Raw genomic sequence first — 15,995 nt, forward strand, 5'->3', positions numbered from 1 at the left:
TCTCTCTCTCTCTCTCTCTCCTTGACCATCATGCTTTTGCAAAAACTTATATCTTGTTAGCAGTTCCAACAAGCAAATGGTGAATCAGAAAAAAGATAATCTTTTAAATTTTTTACTTTACTTATTTTATTTTTATTTTGTATGTATGAGTGTTATGCCTATATGTATGTAAATGTACCTGTGTTGGCCAGAAGAGGGTGCCAGATCCCTTGGAACTGGAACTGGAGTTATAGGCAGTTGTTAGCTGCCATGTGGGTGCTAGGATTTGAACCCGGGTCTTCTGCAAGAGCAACCAGTGCTCTTAACCACTGAGCCATCTCTCCAGTCCCTAAAATTTTTATTTTTTAATTATATGTGTGTGTATGTGAGAGAGAGAGCGAGAAGAGAGAGAAAGGAGAAAGAGAAAAGAGAGAGAGTACAGGTGCCCATGCTTGTGAGCCACCCAACATACCCACCCATTGAAATTAGGTCCTCTGTCAGAGCAGTACATGCTCTTGACTGCTGAGTCATCTCTTCAACCCTAAAAAAAAAAAGTCTTTTTAAAAAGAGGCCTTTAGGAAAGAATGTCAGAGCTGGAGGAAGGGGTGAAGTGTTAACCGGAAATGTCCTCCAACCACTATGCCGGCAGACTACAGTCACATCTTCCCATGCTCATCAAGGAGTCAAGGGGGAGTCAGTTACCCCTCCTACCCAATCAGTTGACCTTAGCTGCATGTGGGGGGAGAAGCAAAGAATATATAAGCCGAGAACACCAAGAGGCACCTCTCTCACCATTTTGTGCAGCTGTTGGGAGGTCACAGGTTCTGTATTTGAGTTGTGGACTTTACAATGCAGACGTAAATGTGGGGCACCTACTCTTCTGTAAATAAACCCCTACCCTATGTACTGTTAAAAAAATAATAATAGGGGCTGGAGAGATGGCTCAGCAGTTAAGAACACTGGTTGTTCTTGCAGAAGACCCAGGTTCGAATCCCAGCACCCACGTGGCAGCTAACAATTGTCTGTAACTCCAGTTCCAGAGGATCCGATGGCCTTTTCTGTCCTCCGAGGGCATTGCATGACATAGGTGCACTTACCTACATTTAGGCAATACACTCATATACATAAATAATAATAAATGAAATATTTTTTTAAAAAGAGGCCTTTGGGCCAGACATGGTGGTGCATGCAGAGGCAGGTGGATCTACATAGTGAGTTCCAGGACAGCTGGGGCTACAGGGAGACCCTGTCTCAAAAAAAAAAGGCCTTTGGGTGGCTGAAGAGATGTCTCATGGTTAAGAATACTTGCTGCTTTTCCAAGGACCCAAATTCAGTTCTTAGCACCCATGTTAGACATCTCACAACCTCCTGGAGCTCTAGCTCCAGAGGATCTGACACCTTCTGGCTTCTGCAAGCACCCGCACACATGTGGCATACACTCACACAGATAGACACATACACATGAATAAAACAATAAAATAAAATCTTTTAAAAAATAAATACAGCTGGGCATGGTGGCACACGCCTTTAATCCCAGCACTTGGGAGGCAGAGGCAGGCGGATCTCTGTGAGTTCAAGGCTAGCCTGGTCTACCTAGTGAGTTCCAGGACACCTGGGGCTACAGGGAGACCCTGTCTCAAAAAGACCAAAAATTAATTAATTAATTAATTAGAGGTCTTTTAAATTTAATTTTTATTGAACTTTTGCAAATTTCATAAAATATATTCTGATCATTTGATTCCCTCCCGTATCTACACACACACACCCTTACTAGCCCTCCACCAAACTTCTGTGCTCTGATATGCAAAGGCCTATAGAGTCAAGTTTATGTCTCCAAATGACCTTTGGTGTGAGTCCATCCACTGGAGCCTGGTCAACCTACCAAGGGTCTCACCCTTAAACGAGACTGGATTGCTTCTTCCCAGCAGCCATCTTGTTGCCAATATTTCCTCAGGTAGGACTGGGCTTTCTTATCCACTTCCCCACATGTATGCTTGGATTTTGTCAGTTTGAGCCTACATGAGACTTGTCTGTGCTGTCATTGCTGTGAGTTCATATGAATAACTGACCAGCTATCTGGAAAACTCTGTTTCCTTTTGGTCATCTACCTTTGGCTCTTATAATCTTTCAGCCCACTCTTCTGCAATGATCCCTGAATCGTGGGAGAAAGAAGTTTGATATAGGTGTCCTATTCAGGGATAGTCAGACTGTAGCCTCTTGTTCTCTACACATTGGCCAGTTATGGGTCTCTGTGTTAATCACTATCTGCTGTATAAGGGTGCTTCTCTGCTGTGAGTTGAGAAATGCATTAATCAAGGAAGGTCTGGGAAAGCTCCCAGATCTGGCCAAAAAGAGGCCTTTTAACTGGACTTCTATTGTTATCCTCCCCCTTCCCCCCACTCTCATTCCTCTCTCCTTTTCAGGTCTATCTGGAAACCCCACAGATCTGGAGAAGCGTAGACTTGTTTTTGGACAGAATGTGATCCCTCCGAAAAAGCCCAAGACCTTCTTAGAATTAGTGTGGGAAGCACTGCAGGATGTCACGCTCATCATCCTGGAGATCGCAGCAATCATCTCCCTGGTCCTGTCCTTCTATCGCCCCCCTGGTGGAGACAATGAAAGTGAGTGCCTAAACTGCCCTGCATGGCTGACCCAGGTTCTTCCCACACCAACCATACTCAGTGCTGGTTGACGGGTTGTAGCACAAAAGGTTCCTGTTACCCAGCAGGCTCTCCAAAGGAAATCAACCAGCAGCTAGTAAGCTATTCTAATCATCCTTATTTCACACTGTTTCCCTTCTCCTCCCACAACTTTATTCAGAGTGTCACCTGTCCTATGTCCTTATCCCTGCTTCTCAATGTGCCCCAGCACATGGCATTATAGAGAACAGCAGTAAGCCTGCCTGCTCTTCACAGGACCTGCACTGGCATACTTTGTGCTATTTAGTAATTAGCATAAATAGATCTAGTGATGAAATGGCTGTTCATCCTGCTACCTTCTAGTTTCCTTGGAGGACAGCTCTTCGACCTCAGAGTTTTGTTTTCTATTGCTCTTTCCATGACTTTCCATCTCCTGGAGGTTGTGGAAACACCACCCTCATTTCAGTGACTCTGTCTCCCCTCCCTGGATAGTGTGTGGTCATGTTGCAAGTAACCCAGAAGAGGGGGAAGCAGAAACCGGTTGGATTGAGGGGGCGGCCATCCTCGCCTCGGTGATCATTGTGGTATTAGTGACAGCCTTCAACGACTGGAGCAAAGAGAAGCAGTTCCGGGGGTTGCAGAGCCGCATTGAACTGGAGCAAAAATTCTGCATTATCCGGAATGGTCAGCTCATCCAGCTCCCCGTGGCTGAGATTGTGGTGGGAGATATTGCCCAGATCAAGTACGGTGAGAGCATCATGTTTCTCTGACCTGTTCCCACATACCAACACATTTGACTTGAGGGAGCTATGAATTGCTAAACACCCGCCCTGCACTTGTGCACACACACACACACACACACACACACACACACACACACACACAATCAGCCCCCAAGTTGTGCTAGCTTCTAAGGTAGAGTTTAAGGAGGTTGTGGAAAGGACTTCCAAAGAAAGCACTAACTAGAACTCCTCCAAGACTGTCAGACATGTGCCCCATGTGGGCTAGGAGAACCGGTATATCATATTTAGGCCACAGGAGGGTATTTGGGGGTCATTAACAGTTTGAGCTTATAGTACCTGGAAAGTTATCTTCACCTCAGATAAGTTACCATCTCTCTCATTCCTTCCTCATCCCCTCCTTTGGGATGTATGTGGATTAACCCCAGGGCCACTTGTAAGTACTATGCTACTGACGCACACCCCAGCCCTAGTTACGGCTCTCCAGGCTCTCATAAGGCTGAAGCACTACAGGTTGGGCTGGAGGAGTAGCCCTGAGGTAGAGTGGAGGAGTTGGAGGTCCCTACACCCTGCCAGGCCCCCTTACCTCGCTTTCCCTCACTGTCATCCTTCCCCCGTATACTAGGTGACCTGCTGCCGGCAGATGGAATCCTGATCCAAGGGAATGATCTGAAAATTGATGAGAGCTCTCTGACAGGAGAATCAGACCATGTCAAGAAGTCCCTGGACAAAGACCCCATGCTGCTGTCAGGTACCACCTCTGCTGCTCAGGTTACCTTTTCATCTGGATCTGCTACAGCATTCCAAAGGAGCCCACACTTGTGTTGATCTTGGGTTTAGCTGGATCAGAAACATATTGATAGACTCAATACAAGGATATCAATAACCTGAAAGAGGTTTTCATGCAATAATGATCTTGGAAGGGCTCTGTTTGATAGGATGGTATGAACTTAGGTACATTAACCTTAGCTTCTGTTTTGTCTGGTCTGTTTAAAACTAATTCTTGGCCGTTTCTTACAACCTACTAAATGTATCGTTCTTCATGGGGGTCAGGAGACACTAACTTTAAAAGTACTTAACACCAAGTCATGGCTAGGAATATAAAACAACATTTCTTCCCATCTTCCCCTTTCCCATTTACAGGAACCCATGTGATGGAAGGTTCCGGCCGAATGGTAGTGACTGCTGTGGGGACCAACTCCCAGACAGGAATCATCTTTACCCTCTTAGGGGCCAGTGAGGAGGAGGAGGAGGATAAGAAGAAGAAAGGTAAGGGATATGCTGAAATAGATTCTCTTTCCTCTCATTCCTGTGGATGAACTAGACATCAAGGAGCCAATCCATGATGGAAAGTCTGTTAGAAAAATCTGCTTGGATGAAGCAGCAGATACCCAGCTCCTTGCCAAGATAAAGATGTCATCCTTGGCTCTCCAGGGAACTCTGATGGAAACCAGATCCTTGCTCAAAGTGCCCAAGTCAGATTTCATTTGAACCTCAATTCCTATGTTTAGGGTAGGTTGTGAGTGGTCGAGTTCACCCTGCCCAAAATGAGCTGGCAGGAGTGATAGCCAAAATACCCTCCTCCTCCCTTACCCTCTTTCTTGGGGATTGAGGAGGAAATGAACCATCACAGCTAATAGGAAAGTGACCCGAAGAAAAGGATGGATCCTGCTGAAACTGTGGGCTCTGGGTGGAAGAAAAACACAGCTAGAAGAGTGGACACAGAGAGGCAGTGTCCCCTGTAGTCAGCCAGTCTTGGCCACTCACTTGTTCCTGGAGTAGGAATAACTGGAGAAAGAGAAGTAAAATCCACACCTTTTTCTGAGCATTCCTTCTTCCCTTGAGGGAGAGAAGGATTTCTACTACTTGGCAAAGAATCATCTTGAAATGGAGACATGGTAGGTCTCTCAGAACTCAACTATTCATTTCAAACACAGCTCAGATGAATACATAGGAAACTTGCCTGGTGCTATTGACTTGACCTGGAGATACCTTTTAGAGCCTTGTGCAGACACAGTTCCTGCCTCTTTCTCTCCCTAACCCTTACCTCATTTTTCCAAGTGATGTGACTCCAGCCAGGAGCATCCTCCCTCCTAACAGCAAGAGAAAGCTGCTCAGGTGTGACCATGCATGCACCTGCGTGAGCACTCTGTCCAGGAACCCAAGGATTAGAGCCTTCATTAGAGACTCTAGGAAGGATGAATGAGCAGAGATGTGAGCTTCCTTTACATTTATCTCCCTGCCCTGCAACCCACCTCCTTTGCGGCAGCCCTCTGGACTCGTAGAGGATCAACAAATTGACTATCTGATCTCTTACTAGTCACTTTGGGTTTCCACTCCACCTTTTTCTTTCTTGTTCAAACAGGTAAAAAACAAGGAGTCTCTGAAAATCGCAACAAAGGTAACCTCTCCACCCACTCATGTACCATCTCTACCTGCCCACGCTCAAACCAGACCTTTCCAGGCCATCTGTCTCCCCTGCCCTCTCCATAATCTGTTATCTGCTGCTGTGGCCCAGCCTCATCCTGAGGACGGTGCAGAGAACAGGGGGTGGGCTCAAGGCAGAGCAGCAGCACCCTCTGCTGTTGGCTTGAGGAAGTGCACATCCAGGATTCTTTGGGTGTTGGGGATGGATTTGCTCTTCCCAGAGTGCTGAGCTCTGCTTCACTGCCCACATCGGCAGTTTCTGGGTTGGAAGTCATCACCAAGGCCCTCACTGTGGAGGGCGTTGGCTGGGCAGTACCTGCACCCTCCTCTTGCTATCTGCCTCGGCAGTGTCGTCCGGTCTGGATGCCTCTCTGCTCTCTGCTAGTTTGCTCAGGGGTGCTTTAGAGAAAGACTTTTCTCTTTGCCTCTCTCCCCACCTCTTTCTTTGTTCTCTCCACAGTCTGTTTTGTTCCTCCTGAAATGGTTTGTGTTTCTCTTGGTGGCTGTGTTTACATCCCATCTCTGTCTTGTTTGTACAGCAGACAGCAGAGACAGTATCTCAGGAGGGACTTCTAAGCAAAGGGTGAAGCTGGAGGGGTGCTGGGGACCAGCAAGAAGTACTCTTGAGACAGCTCCTACAGCTGTTTCTTCCTTTTTACTCACATCCCAGTACTCTTTAGAAATAAAGTCACCACATCAGCAAGAACATCAGGGCTAAACAAAAATAACTTGAATTTTAAGTCTCATTAATTCTTCTTCTAAAAGCAAAATGGGTTGCGTATCTTTGTCCCTATTTTCTCTTACTCCAGGGCCTCTTTATATCAGCTTCTTTTCTCTCCCCCAGAAACTTAACCTAGGTCCTAACTCTGTACCTACTTCATATATGCCCTTCTCCTTCAACTTATACCAGAAGTAGCTGGAGAAAAACTTGGGTCTTGGGGGTCTGTGTTTCTTTTCTCACAGGGGAGGGGAGAGTTTTTAACAGAATAGATTAGGACCTTTATGTTCCAGAAACATCTGCCAGGCTTTCCCTTTGGTCCCTTTCTGCAGTAAACATTCACTGTTCTAAGCCCTGAATTCCAGGAAGGACAGTTATGGTAATAGCCTTAGTGGTATGAATCCCCTTGCTGTTATAAACCCACCCTGGGGCTCTGAGAGGTGCCAGGAAGCTGTCACTGAAGAGGAACTCCAGACTCTAAAAGCATCCCCTACTTCATCTCCAGTTGTTAGACTTGTTCCAAAGGCCCTAGTGGAGTCCTGTGTCCAGCATGGGCTGAGAGTGGCCAGAACTCATGTCAGGGGCCCTTGGAGCATTCCAGCAAGAAGACAGAAGGGTGTTTCTGTTTCCACCTGCCTGCCACTCAGTATTGTCACCTTGCCTGCTCACTTGTCCTGTTTGTGTGTATATCCTAGCAAAGACCCAGGATGGAGTGGCCTTGGAAATCCAGCCACTCAACAGCCAGGAGGGGACTGACTGTGAGGAAAAGGAGAAGAAAGTAACCAGGGTGCCCAAAAAGGAGAAGTCGGTGCTTCAGGGCAAGCTGACACGCCTGGCTGTGCAGATCGGGAAGGCGGGTGAGTCACCTGAGCCTGCCTATCATTGTTGAGATAACCAGTGCTACTCCTGTGCTGACTTCTACTATGATCCCCTTCCTTCCACACCAAGCTGTACTGGCAGAGGAAGCTGAAGAGTCTGAGTGACTTGTGGTGTCTAAATGGCTGTATCTTTGTTCTCTCCAGAGTTTGGCCACTCCTTGAGCTTTTTCAGAGAATTTTTTTTTTTCTCCTGCTTGTAAAGATTAGCACCATGAGATCTCTCATCCAAACAGCAGGGATGTTTCATACTGGCAAGAAAGAAGGCCTTAGGAACTCTCGCCTGTCTTGTAACTACCTCAAGGACAGAGGAAGCTGCAGTTTTTTAGAAGCAGTTCCCTTGCATAGAGGAATCTTGTGTCCCAGCACAAAGCTATAAGTACACAGTAAAGACCGGAGGGCAAGGAAGACAGGTTAGAGAGACTGTCTTCAAAGAAAGGGGTCCTGTAGCTAGGGTGAGTAAGTGACTTTTCCATCACTCACCCTCTACATTATCCTCCTTCCTACACCTTCTTCTGGCAGGGGGGTGGGGCAGCAGAGGGAGGAGGGAACAGAAGGAAGATTGCTACTTGGTGCATGTATCCCTCAAGGTCTGGTCTGTTAATTAATATTCTGTGGCCCCACTCTGCTGCTTACCACAGTCATACGAGGCATGTCTTTGTGGGAATAGTTCATGGAGGATCCTTACTAAAGTGCAGATTCAGCTCAGGTTTATGGTAGGGCCTGAGCATCTGCATTTCTAATACACGCCCTCTCTCAACAATACCAGTGCTGCTGATCCACAAAGCAAGGATCATCAGGGATCTGTGATAAAGACACTACAATAGCCACTGGCTTCACATTGCTCCTGTGAATGTTGAACAGTCGCATGTGGCCAGTGGCTACCATACTGGACAGGACCAAGAGAAAACATTTTAAGCATCACAGAAAGTTCTGTAGTAGTTTATTGACCTAGCCAATTCATTCCAGTCTAGTACTTAGCTGATTCTGACTACCTTGAAGTCTTATGTATAGACTCTGTGAATGAGATTAACTGTGGGTACAAAAGCCAGTTATTGAGTCTGGCACCCAGAAACATTAACAGATCCCCTAACCCAATTGTTCTCATCCCTGTCTCCTTCTCCTCTCAGGGGTAGAAGCTATCTGGAGATTGGCTACTGGTCTCCTGTGTTCTGTTTCACAAATCAAGCTAGGCCAGGACTTGGGTGAAACAAACAAGGTACCTCCCAACCCAGAAAATGAGTGCCTTCCTAAATTTTGTACCATAGGCACCTTGCTTCTTTACCCTGGTCCTAGTCCTAGTCAAAGAACAAACAAATATACTTTCATCCTTATCATCACCTCTAGCCTTGTTGAGAGGCTCCTGAATCTGCAATGCTAAACTGTGGCTTTAAGGAGAGCATTTCCCAAATACTAGGCCACAGATTGGTTATATTTGATCTCTTCAATCCTCAGAGTAGCCATGTTTTGTTTTGTCTTGTTAATGTTATTTATTTTGAGTCTATGTGTACAAGCACACCTGTGTCATGCAATGCCTGCAGAGGTCAGAAGAGGGCGTTGGATCCCCTGAAACTGGAGTTATGGATGGTTGTTAGCCACCATGTGGGTGCTGGGAATCAAACCTGGGCCCTCTGCAAGAGCAGTCAATGCTCTTAACAACTGAGCCATCTCTCCAGCCTCTTGTTTTATTTTTTAACCTCAATGTGTAAGATGACCAGATATCCCAGCTGATTGAGATTGTCTCAGTTTTAGCACTGAAAGTCTCTGAAATGGTTCCATCTAAGGCAAACCAGGATGGTCACCATACCAGTGTGCCATGCCAGCAGCCTCTCTTCTCTTCTTTGAAAAGGGGGTAAGAGTAGCACTCCATCTCATAGGGTTATTGTGAAACAGTCGTAAGGCTTGCCTGGCCCATGGTAGGAACTATGTAAATTGTCATCATCGTCATCTTCTTGGTGTCCTATGATAGGAGAAAATATAGGCAATGTGCTAGTGCTAGCACTGGAGGGGCATCTCTGTAACCAAGTTGTGAATTCAACATTCACAGGGCAGTGGGAGAAAAGCCAGTTGATGAACTACTAGTAAGTACACAGATACATTTGCTATTCGGTGGACAATGGAATGGACTTAGAAAGCAGACCACCTTGTTAAACATAAGAAAAGAATAATAAAACAGCAGTGGTCAGTCCAGAAAGGAAGTGGACACAGTACCCTTCAGAAGTTATAGTTTATTAGAAGGGCCTTGGGGCCCTAATCAGCCCTCAAGGTGGGAGAAAGAATGTTATACAAAAATAGTACAATATGGATACGTCCTTGAATATGCTCCTAAACATGGTGGAGGTTTACAGGAACTGGGGGAGAGCCTCTTCAGAGAACAGCCTTCAAAGAATCTCCCTGAGCAAATCCTTGAACAAATTTCAAGAACAAAGGGAAAAATCAGACTTTTATAAGTTTTGTAGGGAAGGTGAGAAGTTTCACATCATGTGATTTAGTTCAAGCTAGCATATAACAAAGAGCTTGTAGAAGCCAGGTACCATGAACTGAAAGCTGTCAAGTCACAGCCCAGACTGTTTCTTGACTCTCTGTCCAAGAGAGCTGTAGGGAGGTATGGCCTGACCTCTTCAGGCTGTGGGGTCTGGCCATTTAAAAATAAGCACTGTCTTTTAAAAGTAGGCTCATGTTCTATTATACCCCACTCCCCTTTTTAATTTGTTTTGTTGTTTTATTTTGGATTTTGAAACAAGGTCTCCTGAGGTCTCCAGACTGGCCTAGACTCATGATCTTCTTGCTTCATTTTTCCAAGTCCTGAGATTACACCCAGCAACTCCTTTATGTATGAATGAAGAATTTGGTCTAGGAAATAGACTCAGAGGGTCAACAACTAGTCCAAAGAAATGAGTCAGATTGGTACTATGCTGACAACAGAATCCATGTCTTTGGAACCACTGTTTAGAACTGTTGTCTTCTTCTCATGTCACAATGTACAATCCACAGAGAATAGGTGGAAGATTTTAATAGGACTTTCTAAAGCTTATGGTCTTCAAAATTATAGAGAGGGTGTAATAGGCTGACTGAAACCTAGGTTTACATGCATTGTTGCCCTGGACAGGTCTCATCATGTCTGCTCTCACAGTTGTCATCCTGATTCTATACTTTGTGATTGACAACTTCGCGATACAGCGCAGAGCATGGCTGCCCGAGTGTACTCCTGTCTACATCCAGTACTTTGTCAAGTTCTTCATCATCGGCGTCACTGTACTGGTAGTAGCTGTGCCAGAGGGGCTGCCGCTGGCTGTCACCATCTCACTGGCCTACTCTGTGAAGGTAAGACTGGAAAAGTACCATTTCGAAAGCTTAAAGACAGAGATGAGAAGGAAGGGCACCACGTACCCTCCAGTGAAAGGATAGGCTGTTCTGTCCTCCACACACTTTGGAGCACCTCACAAGATCAGAAGTCCCTAGCACTGAGGAAGGACCATTTTGGTAAGTTGTACCAGTGTTTAAATAGACCAGCAGAATTTTAAGGAGATTCACAAAAATAGAAGCATGCATTTTGTGTAGGACTAGAAAATGAAGCAAGAAATTTTGGCTAGGACCTGGCCTTTGACCTATGTTTGGAAGAGCTCAATTGATCCTCTTTCAACTCTTTTCTCTTTTCTTTTGTAGAAAATGATGAAAGACAATAACCTGGTACGGCACTTGGATGCTTGTGAGACAATGGGCAACGCCACAGCCATTTGCTCTGATAAGACAGGCACGCTGACCATGAACCGCATGACAGTGGTACAAGCTTATGTTGGGAATACCCACTACCGCCAGATCCCAAGCCCTGATGTCTTCCCACCCAATGTTCTGGACCTTATTGTCAATGGCATTTCTATCAACAGTGCTTATACCTCTAAGATTCTGGTAAGCTTGCCCATTGCCTGGGTATCTGGAATGGGTGATTGGAGAACAATATTCACTTTCTCAGAAGCAAATCGTCTGATGTTTATTCTGCCAGAATTGCCATCCTACATTCCTTTTTTTATTACTGATTGGATATTTTTGGTGATCTTAATCCAGTCATCCAAGTCTTGGGATCTCATAGTTTGCTCTATGGTAATGAAGTATCTCGTTCTCTGGGGGTTATATTCTAATACCCTGTCTTCGTTTCTGGAAAATGAGCAATTTGCTCTGGATAATCTCAAGTCTGTGAGGATAATCCAGGGGAGTGGATGGAAAGCTGGGGGTCAGAGCCTGTAAGAACCCATGGCAGCGTCTCAAGGAGAGACCTCATGCTCACAGACTTGAGCTTATCCAGAACAAATTGTTCATTTTCCAGAAACAAAGACAGGGTATTAGAATATAACCCCCAGAGAATGAGATACTTCATTACCATAGAGCAAACTATGAGATCCCACGACTTGGATGACTGTGGGATCAAGAGCACCAGTGTCTGCCTACCTTTGAAAGAAAAAACAAATACTGCCCCCCACCACCACCCCATGGTTTCTGGTATGCCTGCCAAAGTTGCTTGCCTAAGTTCTCTCTCTGGTGAAAGTATCTTACTCACTAGTCTCATGTCTGTTTTTTCTCTCTTAGCCTCCAGAAAAGGAGGGAGGCCTACCACGGCAGGTAGGCAACAAGACAGAGTGTGCCCTGCTAGGCTTTGTCACAGACCTGAAGCAGGATTACCAGGCAGTGCGCAATGAGGTGCCTGAGGAGAAGCTCTGCAAGGTGTACACCTTCAACTCAGTACGCAAGTCCATGAGCACAATCATCAAGAAGCCCGAAGGCGGCTACCGAATGTTCAGCAAGGGCGCTTCTGAGATAATATTGCGCAAGTAAGCTCCCTTCCTCCCATTTTCCCCTTTGAAATTCTCTCCTCAGGAAGGTCTGTATGGCATGTCTCACACTGAACTAGTTTGAATGATGAGTGACTGTCCAGCCAGATGGTGACATCTGACATCTGAGTTTTTACTTTTTATTCTTAAGAACTTTGGGTGGCTCCTTTTATTTAATCCTCAAACTCAGTGGGGTGGGTTCTTTTATGACGCCTGTTTTACAGGTGAGAAAACAGAAGTGCAAGGAAGTTGCTCATAGAGATAGAGCTAATAGTGCCACAGCCTGGGTTTAGACTGGACAATCTAAGCTTCCATGTCCTAGCTGGTTAATGGAGAAAGTCATAATACTCCCTGTCTCACTGTGCTTGAAGGATTCAGTGAGCATAAGATGCCTTGCATGTACCAAAAGTTAGTTCTCATCCTTTTCTTTCTTATACTCATTCTGATTACCTCTAAAAGTGACTGAGCTACCCATAGGTCTTTACAATTGGCCCAACTTAGGCATAGAGCCAGTAGGAGCCGAATTAAACCAGTGCCTCAACTTGAAAGTGGCCACCATCTTTTAATTAGCTTATTCTTATTTAGCACCTCCTGTACATTAGTCTAGATTGAAAAAGTCTCTCTACTTTTAAGAAGTTTAAATGAGCAGGTGACCCACGAATGCCTCAGTTTGCCTCACCTGTGGGAAAGAGTGCATTATGTGACACTCCTGTTCACCCAAGGCTTACTGAATCTACAGACTACCCTACCTTGAAAAGAGGGACTCATGCTGGGTATGGTGGCACATATCTTTGTCTCAGCACTTGAGAGGCTAAAGCAAAAGGATTGCAATTTCAAGACTGGCCTGGGGGAACTCTGCCTCAAAAAGATTGAAAGAAATAAAAGACCTTAAAAAGAAACAATAGAAACCAGGCATGGTGGCGCACACCTTTGATCCCAGCACTTGGGAGGCAGAGGCAGATGAATCTTTGTAAGTTTGAGGGCAGCCTGGTCTACATAGCAAGTTCTAGGCCAGCTGGGACTACAGAGAGACCCTGACTCAAAAAGACAAAAAAGAAAGAAAGAAACAATGGAGCTAGGGCAATGGAGGCAGAAGGAGCAGTAGTTTAAGGTCAAACCTCAATTAATAACAAGTTTGAGGCCAGCCTGGACTACATGAGACACTATCTTTAAAAAAAAAAAAAAAAAGGAATTCAGCTGAGTAGCTGAGTAACAGATAAAAGAGGTATTCAACCACGGTGCCTCTAAGAATAATACGGAGTCGCCAGAATGTCTGTGACTATTGAAACTTGTTAAGTGGGGAGGTAGACCCTGCTTTCTGACTGCACATCTTCCCAGGTGTAATCAAATTCTGGATAAGAAAGGAGAAATAGTTCCATTCAGAAGTAAAGACCGAGAAGATATGGTGCGCACTGTCATTGAACCCATGGCCAGTGAGGGACTCCGGACTATCTGCATAGCATACCGGGATTTCGATGGCACAGAACCCTCATGGGACAATGAGAATGAAGTCATCACTGAGCTGATCTGCATTGCAGTGGTGGGCATTGAGGATCCTGTGCGCCCAGAGGTAAGGTTTTTGTCTTAGAGAAAGGAGAAGAAAGCTTGGGTGATGGTCTTCCACTGGCTGGCAACAGGGTACAAATCCACCTGGAACTCATGGGAATGAGAAACAACCTGGGACTCAAAGGAATCCAGTGTGTATTCCTGGTCTAACTGTGACCCCAGGCACATTGTCTAATGACTTCTCACTTATGAGATGCTTCTCTGCCACCCACTTCCCACATCTACTGTGGAGTACCAAGGTGGTAGAAGGCAACATCCCTAGAGCTAGAGGTTTCATTGGATTTATTGCCTGGTAGTTAGGAATACTCAGGGGGGCAGAATTAACCAGGATGCAACTTCCTCTTTAGCACGTCATTCAATCGACACATTCTTTTTGAGCAGCCCCTGTATGTAGAACACTATTCTAGACATGAGGGAAATTAAAAAGCTGAGAAATTCAGACAGATGGACTGATGCCTGTCAAGGCCGAGGCTGATGAGGGTGTCCTATGCTTGGGAGACTTCAGTGAGCTCATAGGTTGGAGCCTGGGCCAAGCAGGCAGAGAGTAGTCAGAGCTACTTCTGGGAAGGGAAGCAGTGGCCACATCACCTAAGGAGTCTGGAGGAGTGAGGGGAAGCACAAGTGTTCACACCTGACTCCCAAAACACATTTCCCCTTCAACCATGGGACAGTAAGTGAAATTTAAACATCCGTTGTGGGATAGACAGAAGTAAGGGGGCACTGAGCACTATAAACATGAGCAGACATAGCCTGTCCATATTAAAGGGAGGGCTGAACAGGGGCTATGTGCCAGGTATGGCCAACCTCAAGTCCACCTTTCATATTACTCCTTAGGTACCAGATGCAATTGCCAAATGCAAACGAGCTGGCATTACTGTCAGAATGGTGACAGGTGATAATGTCAACACAGCACGGGCCATTGCCACCAAATGTGGCATTCTGACACCTGGAGATGACTTCTTGTGCTTAGAAGGCAAAGAGTTCAACAGGCTTATCCGAAATGAGAAGGGCGAGGTAGGTTCTGGGAGGGAGCAGCCAGCACACATTTAAAAGGGCAGGGCTGGTTCTAGTGAGTAGTATCTGGGGCACTGGGAGCCAGTGGGTGGCTTCTAAACTCGTCTATTCATAGTGAAACAGGCCTTCCCACCATATTGCTCCGCATGATGAATGGGGAGTTGGCTTATCTTCATTCAGTTGCTTTTAGAGACAAAACCACTAACTTCCACTTTTTCGGTCATAGAATCCTTTTGTACTGGTTTCCCCCACCCTACCCCTCACATGTCACTGCCCTGTGGCTGCCAGTGGCACAGGCTTGTGCTAGAATGTGGTATGAGTATGGATGCTTCCCCATCTACATGGAATCATGCCTAAGACCCCAGGAGCTCCACTGTAGCCCCTGAGCCAGCCATTAACCCTGGCCCTCCTCCTGGCAAGGGTCTAAGAATAAGGATTGGCTTTCAGTAGGAAATTGGGAGGGGAAAGAAAACAAGCAGGGCCTGCACAGTCGGCATCAACAAATCCACCCTTAGAGGCTAAGTTGGCCAGGTCATCTCCCTAGAAGTCAACAGATAAGGATCCCCCAGGGTTGTGGAGTTCCAGCATTCTTAGAAGCTGATATTATATGGAAAAGTGAGATTTCCCTGAACAGCTGATCTGGGTTTGCTGATCCAAGTGCCTCTGATCTTGGCAGGTGGAACAAGAAAAATTAGACAAGATCTGGCCTAAGCTTCGGGTGCTGGCACGGTCTTCCCCCACGGATAAACACACCCTGGTGAAAGGTGAGGTCAGCCTCTGAGGCCAGGCAAGGGCAGGTAAAGAGACATCCTCAGCCAAGTAGAGTGCTTGCTTAGTATGCTGAGTCATCCTCAGTCAGTGGCAGAGTTCTTGTTTAGTATGATCAAGGACCAGAGTTCAGTCCCCATCATCACAAAAAAAGCAACAGGAAGGGCTTATCTATTTAGGAGCCAGGCATGGTGTCACTCACTTGTAATCCTAGAATTTAACAAGTGGAGATAGACAGATCACGAGTTCATGGTCATCTTTGGCTACATAATTTTGAAGCTGCCTGAGCTACATGAGGTCCTGTCTCAAAACAAAAAACGTCACCAGTCAACAATCCTACTGTCCCCTGTAAGGAAGTCCTAGGAGAGCTTCTAGGCTAATGGAGAGAGCATTGAGTTCAACAAACATCTGAGCCCCTGGAAAGTACGTAATATAAAAGTTGG

At 45.9% G+C, this 15,995-nt stretch overlaps 1 protein-coding gene across 5 annotated transcripts in view; it reads left to right on the forward strand.

Annotated features, from left to right (window-relative positions):
• Atp2b4 (ATPase plasma membrane Ca2+ transporting 4) overlaps positions 1-15,995 on the forward strand; it is a 102,001-nt gene that overhangs the window by 55,045 nt on the left and 30,961 nt on the right. For 3 of the 5 annotated variants that reach the window (XM_008830360.2, XM_017797457.1, XM_008830359.2), the window contains exons 3-14: positions 2,403-2,600; positions 3,111-3,365; positions 3,984-4,109; positions 4,502-4,627; positions 5,724-5,759; positions 7,199-7,360; positions 10,488-10,702; positions 11,045-11,287; positions 11,963-12,204; positions 13,543-13,774; positions 14,605-14,784; positions 15,461-15,548. In XM_008830360.2, the coding sequence (XP_008828582.1) occupies positions 2,403-2,600; positions 3,111-3,365; positions 3,984-4,109; positions 4,502-4,627; positions 5,724-5,759; positions 7,199-7,360; positions 10,488-10,702; positions 11,045-11,287; positions 11,963-12,204; positions 13,543-13,774; positions 14,605-14,784; positions 15,461-15,548 (2,103 nt within the window). The remainder of the gene's footprint in view (positions 1-2,402; positions 2,601-3,110; positions 3,366-3,983; positions 4,110-4,501; positions 4,628-5,723; positions 5,760-7,198; positions 7,361-10,487; positions 10,703-11,044; positions 11,288-11,962; positions 12,205-13,542; positions 13,775-14,604; positions 14,785-15,460; positions 15,549-15,995) is intronic. The other 2 variants (XM_029562188.1, XM_029562187.1) reach the window with 1 other exon arrangement.

The sequence above is a fragment of the Nannospalax galili genome, unplaced genomic scaffold (genome assembly GCF_000622305.1).
Source record: "Nannospalax galili isolate Female #2095 unplaced genomic scaffold, S.galili_v1.0 scaffold113, whole genome shotgun sequence".
Classification (NCBI taxonomy): Eukaryota; Metazoa; Chordata; class Mammalia; order Rodentia; family Spalacidae; genus Nannospalax; species Nannospalax galili.